The sequence below is a fragment of the Aptenodytes forsteri genome, unplaced genomic scaffold (genome assembly GCF_000699145.1).
Source record: "Aptenodytes forsteri isolate BGI_AS27 unplaced genomic scaffold, ASM69914v1 Scaffold72, whole genome shotgun sequence".
Lineage (NCBI taxonomy): Eukaryota > Metazoa > Chordata > Aves > Sphenisciformes > Spheniscidae > Aptenodytes > Aptenodytes forsteri.
The window spans coordinates 3,908,980-3,925,909 of NW_008796193.1; the positions used below are offsets into that span (position 1 = coordinate 3,908,980).

The 16,930-nt window shown below is 42.1% G+C and overlaps 1 protein-coding gene across 1 annotated transcript; it reads right to left on the minus strand.

Moving 5' to 3' along the window:
* Window positions 1–7,796: 7,796 nt before the first annotated feature.
* On the minus strand, window positions 7,797–16,929 carry TNFSF10 (tumor necrosis factor superfamily member 10; the record flags this gene model as incomplete). The annotated part of the gene is made up of 5 exons (XM_019474305.1): window positions 7,797–9,446; window positions 10,164–10,283; window positions 11,020–11,062; window positions 12,619–12,771; window positions 16,903–16,929. Coding segments are annotated over 5 exons (789 nt in total), but the record flags the coding sequence as incomplete, so codon positions are not given.
* Window position 16,930: the final 1 nt, after the last annotated feature.

Below are 16,930 nucleotides of genomic sequence, written 5' to 3' on the forward strand. Positions count from 1 at the left end.
GGACGCAGGAAACGGTGATGCCGGTGAGAGCACGGGCGGGGAAAAGGTGCAGCGGGGGCTCGGTGCCCGTCCGGTTCTCCGCGCCGCGGCCGCCCGCGCCCGCATCCTGCCGCCGCGGGCCGCGGGGTTGGCTCCGCGGGCGCGGAGCGGCCCCGCGCTGCCCCGGGGCTCTGCTGCGGGTCCGGCGCCGCAGGGCGAAGAACTAGCTCAGCCCCGCAACGCAAACCCCGGGCGGCTGCAAAATCCCTACCGGCATCATCTGTTAAAGTTTCTTCCCAAGTCCCCCGGCGCAGGAGGATTTCACCTCCGGCGTTTCTCACCTGCAGGCAGCGCCGGCCAAGCGCTCCCTGCCTGCCATCAGCCCGGTTTTGGCTGCCTGCACCGCTCCTGCCTGCTCGGGTGCGCTGGGCCGGTGCGGTTCCCACTTGTCGCTGTTGCAAAGGGCGGCTGTGCTCTTTGAACAGAGGTAACTTCCTTTTGTTGGTAGTTTAAGCGTTCTTTCTCCGTGCGTATCAAACTGCTGATGTTCAGGGATACGCAGTCCTACAGGGCACGTGGAGACGTAGCGATGGTGTAGAAATACAGAGGCGGCTGCGATTACCGTCTCCTCGTTTTGTATCTTTGCTCTGCCCTTGGATCTTGGCAGGAGCACGGGAAGGCTCCAGTTCAGTGAAGCCGCAGTAATCACCCTCTTCTATATGATTTATCCACAATTAAATTTTGATTGAGCATGTTTCTGCTGTCCTACGCTCTGCCCTTTGCAGACACACACATTATAACTGTGTGTTTCCCCAGCTGCAGACTCCTACGTACCACTAAAGGATAATGTTGTACCCAAGAAGAAGTAAGATGGAAGCAGCACAAGGTGAGCTCGGGGACAGTAAAGTGACCCCCAGCACACCTGGAAAGGGGATATCTCTCCTCCTTTCCAACTTGGCCCTGCAAAGTGTCAGAGAGAGTGTGCTACAGCACAATCTTTTTTCACTCCTGTCTTTCTAGCTAGAGGGACTGCACCCCTTGCCTTGTACCCTATCTCTCAGGTGGTGACCAGCGCTCTGAATCCACGTTGGCATCTAGCTTAATTCAGCTGAGAAACAGTTTTACGCTGTTTTTCCAGGGTGCACTCACATACGTGTGTACACCATGTGCTAGCATTGCTATTTCATAGCTGCAGAGCTTTATTTAAGGATAGAGCATAAGCGTGGCCTGACACAATGCTGTGTTACTCTGCCTGTGCCTCTGAACGTGCCTGTTTTCAGATGAGCGCTTTCTGTAATAACACAAGCGTTAGCCTTAGTGCCTTGTCTGTATCCTAATTTGGATGATACATTTTTGCAGTTTCATTGGAACCAGTATTCATCATTCCTGCTCTTGAACCATGAGACAGTTTTGTGGCAAGTTACTCAACAGTTGTTAAATTTTATGGGGGATGGCTACACGTTAATTGCTGTTGAAAATAAGAAAGAGCCTAATGTGCTTCTCACTTTGTTTATCCAGCTGCCTATATAATTGTTTTATAAGATTCTAAAGAAAAATCATGGGCTGTATGCCACCAATGTACAGTTATTTCATATTACAATTTTGTGTCGTCTAAATGACATTGCATTGTATTATGGAGGAGCTGGTAACTACCTCTGTATTTAGGCTGCCAAATACTTTGTATTATTATAAAGAATTATTTCATTCTATTTTTTTTCCTGATAAATTCTCAGACCAGTGGCATTAGCTGCAGGATGTTGATATTTGGCAGAGAAAATGGCCTGAAGCTATAAATGTGACTTTTCTGTGTAGAGAGGATCCTTCATTCTCATGAAATTCTTCCAGTTTTTGCTGAGCTGTATCTTGCCAAAAATGACCATTTCCCTTTCCCCAGGGAGAGAAAAGCGTTCTTTCATTTTTTTCAGAGAAGAAATTGTTCCTTATTAAAATAATACTTGAACTGAGAGGTGTGTGTAGCAAAATCAAATAGCTAAAAGTGAGGTAGCACCAGATTTATATACTCCAGACAGCTTGAGCTTGTAATGCAATGAATTAACACGTAATTCATTGGGAATTTGATGTGCTGAGTGATGAGCCACTTGGATCAGAAATGGCAGTTGTGCTTTGAATCCAGCAACATTGATCCCCTTCTTGTTTAAAGGGTATCATGAGTCAAGGGCTTCTCTGGCTGCTTTTCCTTCATGGGGTCAGGGCCAGAAAACAAGTCAGCTGAGAGAGAAGAAAAGCAGCTTCAGTTTTCTGATTCTTTCTGACTTCTTTGGCAATTGCAGGCCAAATTTTGATGTGATATAAAGAATTGACATCGCACAAACTTTGCACAGTAATGAATTCCTGCTTCTGCTTTGCATATGCTGAAGGACAGTGGTGAAGATAGTGGTGATATAAGAGCTGTGAGGGCAGATGGCTTTAGGCTCCAGAAAGTTGCCTACTTGCCCTCAGCTGCAATAACAGTACTTTTATGTTGCCTTAACAACTGCAGAAACGATTGAAGTCACTGATGTTATTGGGATGAGAGAAATGGAAAGAGGCAGAAGTTAAGTACTTTTTATTCACAGTTTTATCCACTAACTGGATGTATGAACAAAACAGATATTCAAAAAATAATTTTTTAAAAGCGCATTATAATGGACACTTACCTTTCATGAACTCTTAAAATATTGGTGCTTCTCTTCAGTAGCTGTAAAGCTGTGTTGAGCACTGCAGATAAGGTAGAAGAGAGTTTGTATTTATGGAGTTCTGAAATCTCTCTCCTGTGTTCCATTCTTTCCATTTTCTTCTCATCCAATAAAGTTTTAATTGTTGTTTCTACCATTGTTTGTTGTCATGGAAATATCTGAAGGCTTTGAGTATAGAATGATTATGGTTTTATTGTGGAGAGATGATGAAAGTGGAAAACAGACTTCAAGGAAGAGATCTCCCATTTAAAAATTATGCAGTTCCAACAATTCACAGAAAAGCAAATGCAGTTTTTTGATTATATCCGGGGGCAGAAGATGTTTTGACTTTTATTATAAATGTATTTTAAGAACAGAAGGTAGCATCTGGTGTATGCTTTCAAAGGTTACAGTTTAGCAACTATCATCAGTGAGTAGCACTGATGAAATAGTGGTAATCCAGCTTAATAATGTAAAACCCAGAATGTGCTCAAGTGACTTTACAGTTGTTTATAGGCAGCAAACATCTGCAAGCAGACTTCAAAATAGTGCTAGTTTCTTAATCAGCAAAGCTGTGCTCTAACGCCCCTAACTCAAAGGCATCCATCCGTTTCAGACTTGGCTTTTTGCTGTGCTTCAGCTCATTGTGCCGCTAGGTCACACCCTGGGCCTTAATGTCCCTCTTCGTTTGACTTGTTCACCAAGTAGAGAGAGAACATGGTTCATCGGTCACAGGTATGTTTGCTCTGCGTTAAAAGTACAGAGTATTTATTAAATAATTTCTGGCATGAAAGTAGTAGATGTATCCCGCATTCTTTGAATACCATTGGACATTCTTTCTAAAGAAGATCTACAGGTTTAGACTCAAAGCTGTCCTGGCTTTGGATGGAGATGTTCACCTGATTTACATGTGTTTATTAATATCCATTATGATTTGTGTTCTGTTAGTGCCAGAACACGCAGGATGGGATTGCATAGTTAATTATTCCCGGTCATACTTTCTTGTTGATACTTCTATCTCAGGTTAAATGGGGAGTGATAACTTGGCTCAGTTCACCAGCAAATCTGCAGTTAATCCACTTTGTCTTAACTACTTAACCCAGTAGTTATATGGGCTAAATACTCATGACTCAATACAAATTGAGAATGCCACGAGCTGAAGAATTCACAATCAAACAAAATCGAAAATATCTTGAGGAGGAATTTGTGCCTTGGATTCTATTGTGTTTAAATTCCAGGTTTCTGAAAGGCAGTTTGAATAACTTTGGATTCTCTCAGCTAATGCTGTGAGTGTTAAATACATGATGTGTTCAGTGCAAAAGTATTATGTGCATCAAAGACAAGGAGTGTGATTTATATTAAGTCTGGTAGAACAGCCCATAAAAATGGGAAGCTGCTTAAACTGAGAGGCTTCTGCCATAAGCCACAGCCCCGTCTCGCTGACCGCAAGCAGTTTGACAGCACTTCTGTCATGACCCAGTGTCCCAACTCGATGTCACCTCTAAAACTTTCAGAAGAAATTAATGGAAATGTCTATACAGGTTCGGATTAGGAATGTCTCGGGAAAAGGCATGGTATTACAAAGCAGCAGTGATGTGGTGGTCCGGCAGTTAACTGTGGTACCCTGGTAATCACAGGAAAATTAATGATTTTTAACATGTGACATAGCATGCAATTTCAGTCTGTTAATAGAAAAGTTATGGAGAACCAAATTTTGCATGATTCCGATGAAAAATGCTATAAACTTCCCTGTAACTCTACATGAAAAAAACCTCAACCTGTGAAAATTGGATCAGAACCAATGACATCTTAATCTATCTTCCATTTCTGCTACTGAATGGCAGGTGCCTTGGAGGGATGAATGAGATCTTGTCTGAGTATGCTTATTTATGTTATATTGATCACTACATTCAGTCTTTTCTTAGACCCTAATATTTAGATGTAATCTGAAGGCTAAAATTATGAATCTCAAAATCTTAGTGTCTGAATCAGGCTTTTTAACTGTTTGCATGGAGTACAACAAACGCTTCCCTGATCCTGCTTGGGCAGTGAATGCTGCTGCAATACAAACAACAATAATTACATTTACTAAGGCAAAAAGAGGCAGAAAATAGAAGTCCGTTTCTATGAAGTAATGAAAGGTACAATAAAAGCCAGTTAGCTGGCATGTCCTCTTTCCCATGGAAACACCAGAAAAGAGAGAACCCTCTGCTGAAATAAAAGCAGTCTCTATGAAAGGAATAATTTCTTTTTAAAACCTGTGGGCATCCCTGCAAGTTGGGGCTGCGGTTGCAGGGGCTGCTCCTCCCCGGTGATGGCATACTGGTTCCAGTGGGTCTCAGTGTGGATGGGGAGAGCTGCACACACAGACCTACTCGTCTGATTACCGAGGCTTGAGGCATGCCCATCTGTTCCAAATAAAGCCTAACACAAACACTGGGCTAAATGTATTTAGATTATGAGTCCATTAGGGAGGCAAGCATCCTTTTGTTAATCACGTAGATGTGCAGTGCGTAAAACAGCGATGTGGGGGTCTGCCAGAGCCCAGTACAGTGAGAATAAGATAATATTGGGAACTGCTAAGAGAAGGCGATGTCAAAAGGAGACACACAGAGGTGAAATAGCCCTTGGAGTGGCTAAGGTGGGGGCAACATTCCTGGGGGTTTGTCCCCCAGGAGCAACTGGTTTCCCTGCTGTGGCACGTTGCTGCTGCTCCAGCTGTAGCCCTTCTCTGCACACGCAGGACGAAACCACCCCCTCTCCCATCTCAGGGCTGGGGGTCAGGTTAGATGATGCCTTCATGTCTTGTTGAGTTTCCATTGTTTGCTTGGGTTTCGTACCTTTTTTTGGTTGGGGCAAATTTTAGAAGTGGAGCGAATAGACCAAACAATAACCCGTGTTTGCTTTTGGGGCAGGGAGTGCATTTCTTTTCGACATTAGGGGATCTCCAGTTTACTGCTGCTTTACAACATCTGTGTAAATGGTCCTTGTCCCTCTGAATTCAATATATCTTCTACTGTAGTTTGGTAATGGGTAAGGATGAGATGTTTTCCTACTAAATAGATTTCCCAGTGCCTTAAATAATTGCCAAAGCACAGGAACATAAGAAGAACCTCAAGGGAAGTGCTCAGTGTTTTCTAGTCTCTGGTCATGAGATCATTTTCAGTGATTTCTTCACTGTACTGCTTCCAGATGCTGTTCACCAACTAGGGTCTGGAAGCCAGTTATATGGCATTACACAATATGGCATTGCTCAGTGGTTTGCATTATGTCCTTTGCATTGCAACCGTTTGTGGCATTTAATGGATTATGACTGATACCAACCAATGTCAGAGAAATTATTTCAGACAGGGTTGTTGTTTGTTATGGAAGCCATAGGATGACACCAATAACCACTGCAAGACTAAATATCTATTTACTGAAAATGTTTTATATAAAATGCATGTAGAAAAATTACAAAATTTACATGTTACCACAACCTACATCCACAAATAAAAATTTGCTACATTCGCCATTCAACATAAAGTGAGATGAAAAGTATGATTCAGGGTGCAAATGTGCAAACAGAAGTTGCTATATCTTTCCATTCATCTTCAAATGTGTCCTGACTGATATTGCTTGATAATCTCCCCCAAGATAATATCTGGCAAGCATGCCTTTAGATTATTCAGAAATAAAATATGATTATTTGGTGTGATCCCTGTTGCGATATGCTCTGCATGCAGAGACCAAGAATATGTACATTTAGATAAAAAAGGAAGGTAATGCCAGGGAGCATTCCCCAAGCGACAGTGGGCATGGTGTTGTATATTGAGAGTTGAGGAGAGAACATGGAGCAAAAAAATCCGTGTGTAATAGTTTGTCTTAGCATCAGCTGTGAGTTTGTGGCGTCCCCCACGGTTTCCTTCCAGTCCTTTCTAGCAGCCATGACTCCTACATTATACAAATCGCTTCTTAGCCATAGGGAGGGTTTCTGACTGTAAGCTGCCACCAGTAAATCCAAAATACTTTTTCACAGTTCAAATAAATTTTCTTTCAAATAAGATAAATAAAAATAACAATTCTAAAAAAAACCCCAACTTTTTACTCTAATAAATTGCTAAAAACCCCCTCAAATCTGATAACATGGGTCAATCCTGTGGTGAGATCAAAAAGTCCGGTCCATTTGCAAGAACTTACAAAAGTCATTTCTCTAATACAGCAGACATCCAGATATGTAGGGAATGGCTTTGTTCTCCCTAGCCTTTTCTGGCAGGAAGAAAATTTCTGAATTAAATTCTGAAATCAGAAAGAAAACTGTAGAAATATTTTGTGTTCTCTGTTCAAACAGATGATTTGAGAATGGGGCAAACCAAAGTGTTCCAGTAAATGATGAAGAATTTCACGTATTTGATTACCACTGAAAACAGCATATGTGATGCTACGTTAAAACAGCAGACAAAAGTTAAAAATCATCATTTTAGGCTTATGGCAGTGTGTTTCTTTGCCCTAACCTGACAAAAGGAGAATATTCCTGAAATTCTTCTCCTGCTGCTCAAACACAGGTAATTTAAGTGAACCAACGTAACTGCTTTTCTGAAGGACAAAATAAATGCAGGGGCTTGTGTCTATTCATTTCCTCTTGTTGACAAAGTAGTAAGACGAATGATGCATGTTTACTCGTGAGGCCCATATACAAGGGCTGTACAATGGTTTAATTACCAGAATGTCGAGGTCAACGTGAGGGTTCCCACGGCAACCTTAGCGTACTGAAAAAACAGACAAGCAGATTTTCTTCTGGCATCATTCTGTTGGCGTAAAGTAACATTTGCAGAACAACTGTCTTTCTTTCCCTCCATTTTTTTTTTCACTTTCACCTTCTTTTCCCCACTGTTTTCTCTGAACCTGGACAAAATGCATTCATGGTGCAAATTGGTATACGCTCCACTGACAATGCTGTGGATGTGCTGATTTATGCTACCTGACTTTGCTGTGGATCTAGCCCACAGCTTACACTTGCAAATCTTTTTTTCCCGACTTTTGCTGTGGATCTAGCCCACACAGCTTACACTTGCAAATCTTTTTTTCCCTTTAGGTTTTTTTTTTTAATATAAAATAGTCCTACTCATAGAGTTAAAAAATACAGTGGCCAGTTTTAAAAAAAATGATTTAAAAAAAAGTTATGAAAATTTTCCACCCATTCCTAAAAATAAAATAAAAATCAAAACAGCATTACCCAAATTGCAGCTCTTGTTTAAGTACAGATAGTTGTGTATGTTTTCCTTAAAGTATTAGTCATCGGGGTGTGTTATTCTGCATTACATCCTACCAAATACAGGCCAGTAGAAATAAACATGGAAGAACCATGTCATGCTTAATTCGTGGCAAATGCCTAATAGAATTCAGTATTTACAGAAAAACACCTTTTTTCTGGATCAAGTACTTGCTGTCAACAAGTGTAACAGCAACTACATTACTGAATCTATTGGAAGCCTGGTGAAATCTTTGCAGCACAGCAATTAAGTAAATAGGCACTATCATAACGTGCTGATCAAAATACTGATTGATTTCAAAACCTCTTCTGTGCCATTTCAGCAGCTGTTTTTATGTACAATACCCTTATTAAGACAGACTAATGTGTTTACTCAAGCCATGATCCTGAAAAATGCTTAAGCACATATTTAATTTCAAGCATGTAAATACCCTGATTTAGTCAGACTGTTCGTGTGCTTAAAATTAATTAGGTGCTTAAGTGCTTTGTTAGATGAGATGAAGACGTGCAGTTTGAGTTTCTGACGGCCTTTCACTTTTGTAAAATTCAGATTCAAACAAAAACTTCCAGAGTAATTCCACGGGCATCCAGGAAGCAGTACTTCAAAGGCTCCTTACAGGAGCCGAGATATTCAAGATGGGGTCCCAATGGAGGCCACGAATAAAATTTGATGTCTAGTCTCAGCCTCAAGAAACCAGACCCAGAGCATCCTCCATCCCACCTGCCGTGGCTGAGCTGGTGTGGAGCATGTCTGTGGAGGTGGTGGCGAGCGCTTACCTGCCTGGGGTGCTGGCCGAAGGTATCATCTGTGGCGTGTGAAATCCTCGCACGTCGCCAGCCTGGCTGGGCAGCGAGCCGTGGTGCCCATGCTTGCACAAAGCATCACCATCCGCAGCTGCAGCCAGCTGCTGCTGCTCCTTCCCGGCTGGTGGGAGAGTACTCGGCACAGTCGGACCTCACGCTGAGCGAGCTGAGAAAGGGGAGTCTGGTATTGTCGGTATTGCTACAGTGTTTGCTTATTATCCCCTATTTTCTAGAATTTTAAGCTGGTCCTGACTATGAAGACTGGCTCCTTTGGAGCATGATTTTCATCTTTTAACCTATCATAAAGGCTCCAAAAAAACTTGCTTCTTTGTCCATGTCAACTATGTCACCATTACTGACAGAAACAAAAATCCTGTCCTCTCTTTTCAGCTGAAACACACCACCTTGGTAGATGGAGTAAAGTCCATATTCTGCCTTTTTAGACCAGCAGCTTGTTCTTGCACTTTTCATGAGCAAAATGGGCTCTGGGTAATTAGTCAGTTTGTAAACATACTGGACAAGCTGTTTGGGGTTCCTAATTTGTGCCAACAAATCTGAATCCTCGTTCTCGTTTTCACGGAAACGAAAATAAGTTTGTGAGTAGATGTAATAAAACCCGGTTTGGGGTATCACTAACTCGCCATTTCTCAGCTCCACGTTGTACAAGAAAGAGTGGCCTTTCCTTGACGATTCCCAGTTGTATATTTTTTGTCCGTTCCCTCTTCTGGGTGAGGAATCTACTTGAGAAAAAAGAGAGAAAATGTTAAATTAAAAGCCAGGTAGTGAAGCCAGGTGTCTGCTAGTCGGGGAGACTGGTTTTTTATAATGAAGTAAGGAAACCTGCTCTTCCCAGCAGCTCATTAGATCCATTCTCAAAACAATTTGAAGGTCCAGATGTAAGCTGTTTAGCTCTATGTGGGAATTCACATGAACTACTTTTATTTTTAATTTTTGTTCTCCCAAATAAGAGGAAAATCACCATGTTGTTACTTAGTAACAAAGTTAAAATATCCATTTGTGTCTGATACCCTCTAAAGCCGTAGAAACCCTCCCAAGCCTTTCATTAATATGGCCTGAATGTCAAGCCTCTCCTGTCTCTGTCTCGCATTTCTAATAGGTCTGTCACCATAGCAGCTGGGACTCACACAACTAACAGAAGGAAATTAAAGGAAAGAAAAGAGGAAAACTTAACATTAGGAAGAAGAGTATTTATTTTTTTTCCCCTAATGAAGGTTCCAGAAGAAAAGTTAGTGAGGTGCCCAGAGGGAGTGGGCTTTCTCCCTGTTCTGCAAGAAATAGCTCAAAAAACCATTGTCTGGGACAAGAAGACTTTTTTATGATTTGTTTCTTACTGTTAACTCCATGTGAGTATTAAAAAGTGTATGTAAGCATCAGGCTAGCAAGGAGAGAGTAAGTTCTGTGATCTTTAACTGTTTTCAAAGGTTTTTCCTTACTGCGTGGGGACAGGGAATTCTTCCTATTGCTGTTGCCCGTCAGATGCGCCGCGATCCTGTTGATGGGACTGCGCGGTGGCTGCTGCCCATCGGTGTGCGACAGCGTCAGGGCTCTTTCAGCTAAGGAAAGATCAGAAAAGGAACCTCACATTAGAAGCGAGAATGTTAGAAAGCATGTCTGTCCCCTTCGACCTGATTTTAAGGAATATGTATGTCTTTTTTTTTTAATTGACTAAATCATAAGAATGCTATATACTGGCTAATAAGGCTCAAATTTCTCTTTTACTCTTGCTCTCCTTGAAATGTCTTTATATGCCTCTCTGTTCTCCTTTTTCTCCTCCCCCCACCCCAAAATTACTAATAGACAACTTAACCCATAGTACCAGATTTTCACATTCATGATCAGTATCTTTTATGGTTAAGTATTCATAATCTTTACTCTGAATTTCCACTCGGAGATCGTAATGCTTTCGCTCAACATGTTTGGAGCTGTACGAGCTTCAGCAGAGCTATTCCTTAATCAATCTATGCATACAGCAGTTCAGTGCTGCTTGTTCCCAGGAGAGCAGACTGCTTAAATGTCCCCGTAACACTGTGGGACTGAGGTCTAGAAGCTGAGTCCTCTGCATCCACCTTGGCTACCTTGCTCTAACCACTTAACCATATTTCTGGCTCCTGAAAATTTGCCTTCTAGTAATAAGTAATCATTTTTCAGTAACTTGCTGCCGAAGAACTGTGTAACTGTACAAGATCTTAGTCGCTGGTTTCTGCACTTTTAAAAAATTCCTTCGGCCGCTACACATCAGGTGTCACTAGCAGCTCCTTTTTGCCACAGATAATAAAATTATTATAATACCGTTGACTGCAGATATGTTTTCCTCGTAGCTTCTCGACATCATCTGCCAACAAACACATAGAAAACAAATTAGTTTGTCAGCAGAAACTGATAGGTGCAGGAAAAAGACACTCCTTTCTCAAACTCATAAATAAAGGGTATTCTGGATTTGATCAACAAGCAAATAAAAAAAAGCCTATTAATTTGTTGTAACCAAGCACTTCTACATTTACATCTTTTATGTAACGAAATATGTGGGAAAACGTTTTCAAGAGAGCTCAGCCATCTGGGCTTTAAGTCTACTGGAAAATTTGACCCTCGTGCTCTTCTTACCTAAGAGATACAGTGTACAAGTGTCAGCTTCTGTTTGCAGTATACCTAGCAGCGTGCACTTCTGTGGGATCTTGGCTCTGGGAAATTAAATTTCATTTCTTTTTATACCTCTACCTATCTATCTATCTAAGCCCTTAAGCCAGCATATCTTACTTTGTGCACTCCCCTGCTTTATAACTGTTTGCTGACGGCTGAAATGAACTAGTTTGGTTACTGACGGTGCTGCAGCAAGCTGATGGTTTGAGATGATTTACCTGGTGGTTAGTCACCCTGGGTGACTAACATGGGCCCTGTATTGCCATTTACTGATGGGTTCTGCCCTGCCACATTTCCACTTACCTATCTAGCCGTCCATCTACTATTATTATTATTATCATCATCATCATCATTGTCCTTATCATTATCATTTATTATTATTTCTGGCACCCAGGCTATCTTTTTTTAAGCAATCAGGGAGCTAGTAGGTATATTAGATGTGTAAACGTCCACTAAATACTTTATGCAGAAGTTTCAGGGACTTCACTGGCAGAACTTCCACCAAAGGAGCCGAGATCTCTGAATACAAATAGAGGATCTATTTTGGGCTGCAGGATTTGCCAGGTAAGTTGCAGCCAGAAGTGAATTTTTATGGATGCGCTTTTTTATGTGCTGGAGATGGGATTTTGAAAACCATTCCAGGAGATTTTAGCCTTTCTGATTTTTCAGTCAGGCTTATTTTCTTCTCTGTAGCCAAAATTACATGTATTGTATTTAAGTCATGCAGGAGATGGTGTTCTCTGAATGCTGAGCAGAGAAGGTGCTGTGCCCAATGCTGTGTGCTCACTTGCTCTTTCCTCCCCTAATACATTATACAGTTCATGACTAGACCATTCCTCAGGCACCTTTTTACCTCTCCCTGTGCTACATTTCATCTCATTTTCTCATGCCAGTCTCCCTGTGTTTCCAAAGAGGGAGTGACAGCTCTGATAGCACTATGGTCTGTATGGTCAGGTAGAAAACAAGCTCGAGTCAAGCACTTCTACCCTGAGGTATTTCAGATAAGCCAATCTGTCACTGAAATTAGCTTAGTAAAACCTGATTGTCTTTGCTTTATTATTTCCTGAATCTAGTCAAACCACCGTCAGGATTTTTTTTGGCTTCAGTGCAAGCACTCTGCAGCTGAAGCTGTGGCTTGACTATTGTTTTGCAGTAACACAATCCGAGAGCCCCCCTTTATTCTGCTATTAGGATTTTTTTAATAGTAGTATCACCAAGCGCCACTGTTTCAGCGTGTCAGTTCCCAAATACCTTTTTAATTAACTTTCCCAGGTGCCACTTTACTTGCCAGCAGGGATCAGCTGCTCTGTCTTCGTTTTCAATTAGATCCAAGTTTTGGATGAAATTTCCGATTTCCTCCCCGGTGAGACAAGCAATGCCGCTCTTGGAGTATGTGTCCTGGAGCTGCAGCAGAAGGGAAAGCCAGGATTTTTCACCTGTGATGTGCTTGCAGATGTTCAGCTGTGGTATGTCACCAAATTCACTGCGCTTAGGAACACTCTTTTCTTTAAAGCATTTGCTAGTACGGTGCAAGTTATGAGCATATAGACAGCAGGAGTAGTTAATCCTGATTTTACATATTTATTTAACTATGATGGCATACCTCATATGCAAAAATATACCTACATTATCTCCACGGACATAAATTCAATACCCAAATCACTAATGTTGTGAATTCTTTAGTTTCTCTAGTTCTGCATTAAAAACATTTCTTTTGCACAAGGGATTTTTCTTCACAAATTATTGAGGACGAAATAAAATACCAGACCTTAAAAGTACTTTCCATTCTGTCTTTTCAGCCAATGCCACTTACAATCCAGGCTTTCGTTGATATATATCCATACCGTAGCCTCCCCATATCTAGTCTGGGGTCTCTCTGTAACTGTATTTGACCTAATAGCCCAGAACAAAGTCCAGACAACAGAAATGACATCTGGGTCCAAATAAAATTATAATGCTGAATGCTTGTGACATGGGCCTGTGTCTATACCCTCTAGTCACAGAGAAAGCACACTTTCTTCTGATAAAGAGAAATGAGTTTGAAGAGAGTGGCAAAACTCCTGTTGCCTCCAAGGGCATCCGGCTGGGAGAGTTTGTATCACAGCAGAAAGCTCCTCCAGAGCCCCGCTGCCTCCGCAGGGCCAGGGCGAGGCGACACACACAACTCCAGCTGGCGCTGTTGTTTAATGTAAGAGCACGTAACCTGCGCTGCCTCCAGCAAATGCCAGCAGAGATCAGCTCCTGTTTGCTTTGAACTCGATTGCTGCTGCATCAGCTATAAAGACTGGTAAGGCTTGTGCCAGCAAAGTACTACAGGAACTTGGACGAAACAGCAATCAGCAATAAACATGCAAAACATTCAGATGGACTTCTTGTAACATTTAAATGTCACTCTTGTGTTAAAAAAGTTTGGTTTGCTAAACAGATACATTTATTCTACAAGTACCAGTTTCAGCTGTCCTTGAGGCTAGGGTATTGAAAGCAACAAATGGAGTCACCTCCTCCTTCACACTCCCATGCTTTTCCTGCCTGTCAGAAAACAAAGGCGTTTAGGAAGAGATTCCATGCTCCAGGAGGATTAGGAAAGTTCACCCATATTACCCTGCAAGTCCTACTGGGTTGAACAGCAGCTTCAGTTTGCCACAGCAGACTCTACTGAGCTTCATCTAATACTTGAAATGATTCTGTACTTTGCAGGCATCAAAGCGAAACGGGGCCACCACTATGAGTGTCTGTGAAGGTTTCCATGTCCTTGCTGAGAAGCACAGTGATATTGTTAAATCAGGTTTCTTGTTTCAAGAACCCACTTAAAGTGATTAAAATTATGTGCTTATTAAGGTAAAAACACACTTAAAACTAAGGGCTCTGACAGTTTTAACTATACTAGCTTCTGTAACAAAGTAGTTTGATGAGTTAAAAAAAAAAAAAAAGTGAGCAGATAAGATATTAGTTTATTCTCTTACCAGACCTGCTACAGCTCACCTCTGAGCTTTGCCTCCAATCTGGAAGCAAACAGTCCTGCGCTTCTGCCTTTTCCTTACCTGGCGTACTTTTCCCCCAAACAGCTTTACTATCCTGGCATTGGAACAGTATTTTGCATGCATTTTGAAATCCTCAGGGAATGCAACCTTGTATCAGCACCGTATGGTACTGAAGGACTGCTATTTCTGGTTTATGGGTAGAGAAAGTAAGGCATGGGGATGTTGTAAGACTTATTCAAATGAGGTTTATCTGTAGCACTTTTAAGTTTTTGAGGACAGAAGTCCTGCAGGAACGCTACCTTGTAAAGCTTCTCTCCTATTCTAGGAGTAGTGCATGGACTATGTTTTCAAAACAGAAGGAAGTCTGAGGATACTTTCCTTGCAGCCCTGTATCCTGAAGCATAATGAACTTTATTGTGCTCGTGTCTCAGCACTTCCTCCCATAGCAAAACTGTTAAACAAATGGTCATATTTGTAGTCCTACTCAGATTACTACAGCTGCAGAGAAAAAAAACCCTGCTAGTTATACATTATTCTTTTTGTAAAGAGAAAAATATCTGCAGTCTGTGCAGCCATAGTAATTTGGTGAAGGTGTAGAAATGCAGACCTTGTGAACAACAAAGGGAAGAAAAAAATGGGCAGACAAAATTTGCAGTTTATCTTCTGAGATTTATTCCACATGCACCATGTGGATGTGGGGTAGCAGACTGTGTTTCTAGATAAGCTTTTTCCTTGTTTATTGTGCACCAGATGGCACATGCAAGAATACGTGCTTAAGGTACCCCCTCCAGAGCCAGCAACCTTACTTTGTAGCCCAGCAGAACTTCAGTGTGGGCAGATTTAGCTTTTCACACCACATGCAGGCTTGTATTCTTCAGAAACAGTGAACTGTATTTTGGGCGAGTATCACTAGATGTGGTTGTGTCCCAGGTGTACATATTTGAATAAAAGGAAGGGAAAGATAAGTGTGGTTACTAATTACTTAGATTGGCAAGCTCGTTAGCAAAGGACTCTGAACCGTATGCATGAAGAGACGAGAATGCATTTATATGTTTTTCTTCATTATCAGTACTATGCAACCTGATTTCATAAAATCAACACGTCTCTGTGACTCCCCCATTTCACCAAATATGGGACAGCCACAGCTATAAACTTAGCAGGAAAATCTGTTTTATACATTTCCAAAATATGAGCATTGGCTTATATTGTAGAATACTGTATACCCTTTAACATTTGCTTCACAGAGGACTTTGGCATCTCAGAAGACCCCACCTATTAAATTTGGTGTGGAATAAATGCACAGGTAACATAACATTTTACATTTATGCAATACTTTCTGAAGTTGTATAACTATAGCACACTTACCTGCAGTTAGGTTTACCTTAGTGCCAGGGAGAGCAACATACTGGTACAACTGTACGGCAGGATAGTAAATTTTGGGCAAGACACTCAGGGAAACCCTGAGTACTAGGGGGTCAGCGAAAAGCAGGACCACACACCGAAAGGCTTGTGGGACTATAAAATAAATGTAATTTGCTTGGAATGCAAATGATCTTTCGCAGGAAGAGGAAAGAGTTAAGCAGCAGCTAGCAGGCTTGAAGGGTGGCTGCAAGGAGACCAAAGCATCTAGGCTATACCGTGGGTATTTTACAAGTCATTCTGAGGAATTCAGTGGTGTTTGCTGTCTGGGTGAAGTTCCTTTGGGATTAGTCACCGTCTTAAAACTATGTATTTTCCCAGAGGAGGCATTTAAAAGGCACCTCAGCTTTTCTCAGTCTTTTTTCCCCCTGTTGTCTACATGAGTATCCAGTTGGCAGAGGCTGCTGTTGCAGTCCTCCGAGCGCTACTAACGTTTCTGCAGTGCTGGTGGGGCACCGCAATGTGACGAGATAGCAAGTTTGGCGCTCTAATGAAAAGCACATTTGCTACTTCTCTGCAAAGAAGTGTAACTTCTTTGAAAAAAACAAAAAGGCAAAACCTTTTTAATTGTTCTTGCCTTGAACACTGCCCCCTGCGTGCATACCCACGGCCCAAGGATGTTGTCTACGAGTATCCAGTTGGCAGAGGCTGCTGTTGCAGTCCTCCGAGCGCTACTAACGTTTCTGCAGTGCTGGTGGGGCACCGCAATGTGACGAGATAGCAAGTTTGGCGCTCTAATGAAAAGCACATTTGCTACTTCTCTGCAAAGAAGTGTAACTTCTTTGAAAAAAACAAAAAGGCAAAACCTTTTTAATTGTTCTTGCCTTGAACACTGCCCCCTGCGTGCATACCCACGGCCCAAGGAAAGCTTAGACAAAGGAGCAGGCACACGCACAGCGAAGCTCTTTGTCTGGGGAGCGCTGGGGAAGCTCTGCTCTCCTGCCAAACAAACACCTTGAAGCTGCCTGCAGCTCCGCTCGCATCGCCGGCAGCGCAGCGCAAACCCGCAGTCGGCTTCTGCACAGAGCAAGGACAAACGCCGCGCGGGTGTCCGTCTGTCCTTCCTTTTCTTGGCCAAAAAAAAGGGAGAGAGAGGGGGAGAGCGGGGTCCCCCCGGTTGCCCGCCCCCACCAACCTGTTTGAGCTCGTTGGTGAAGTAGAGG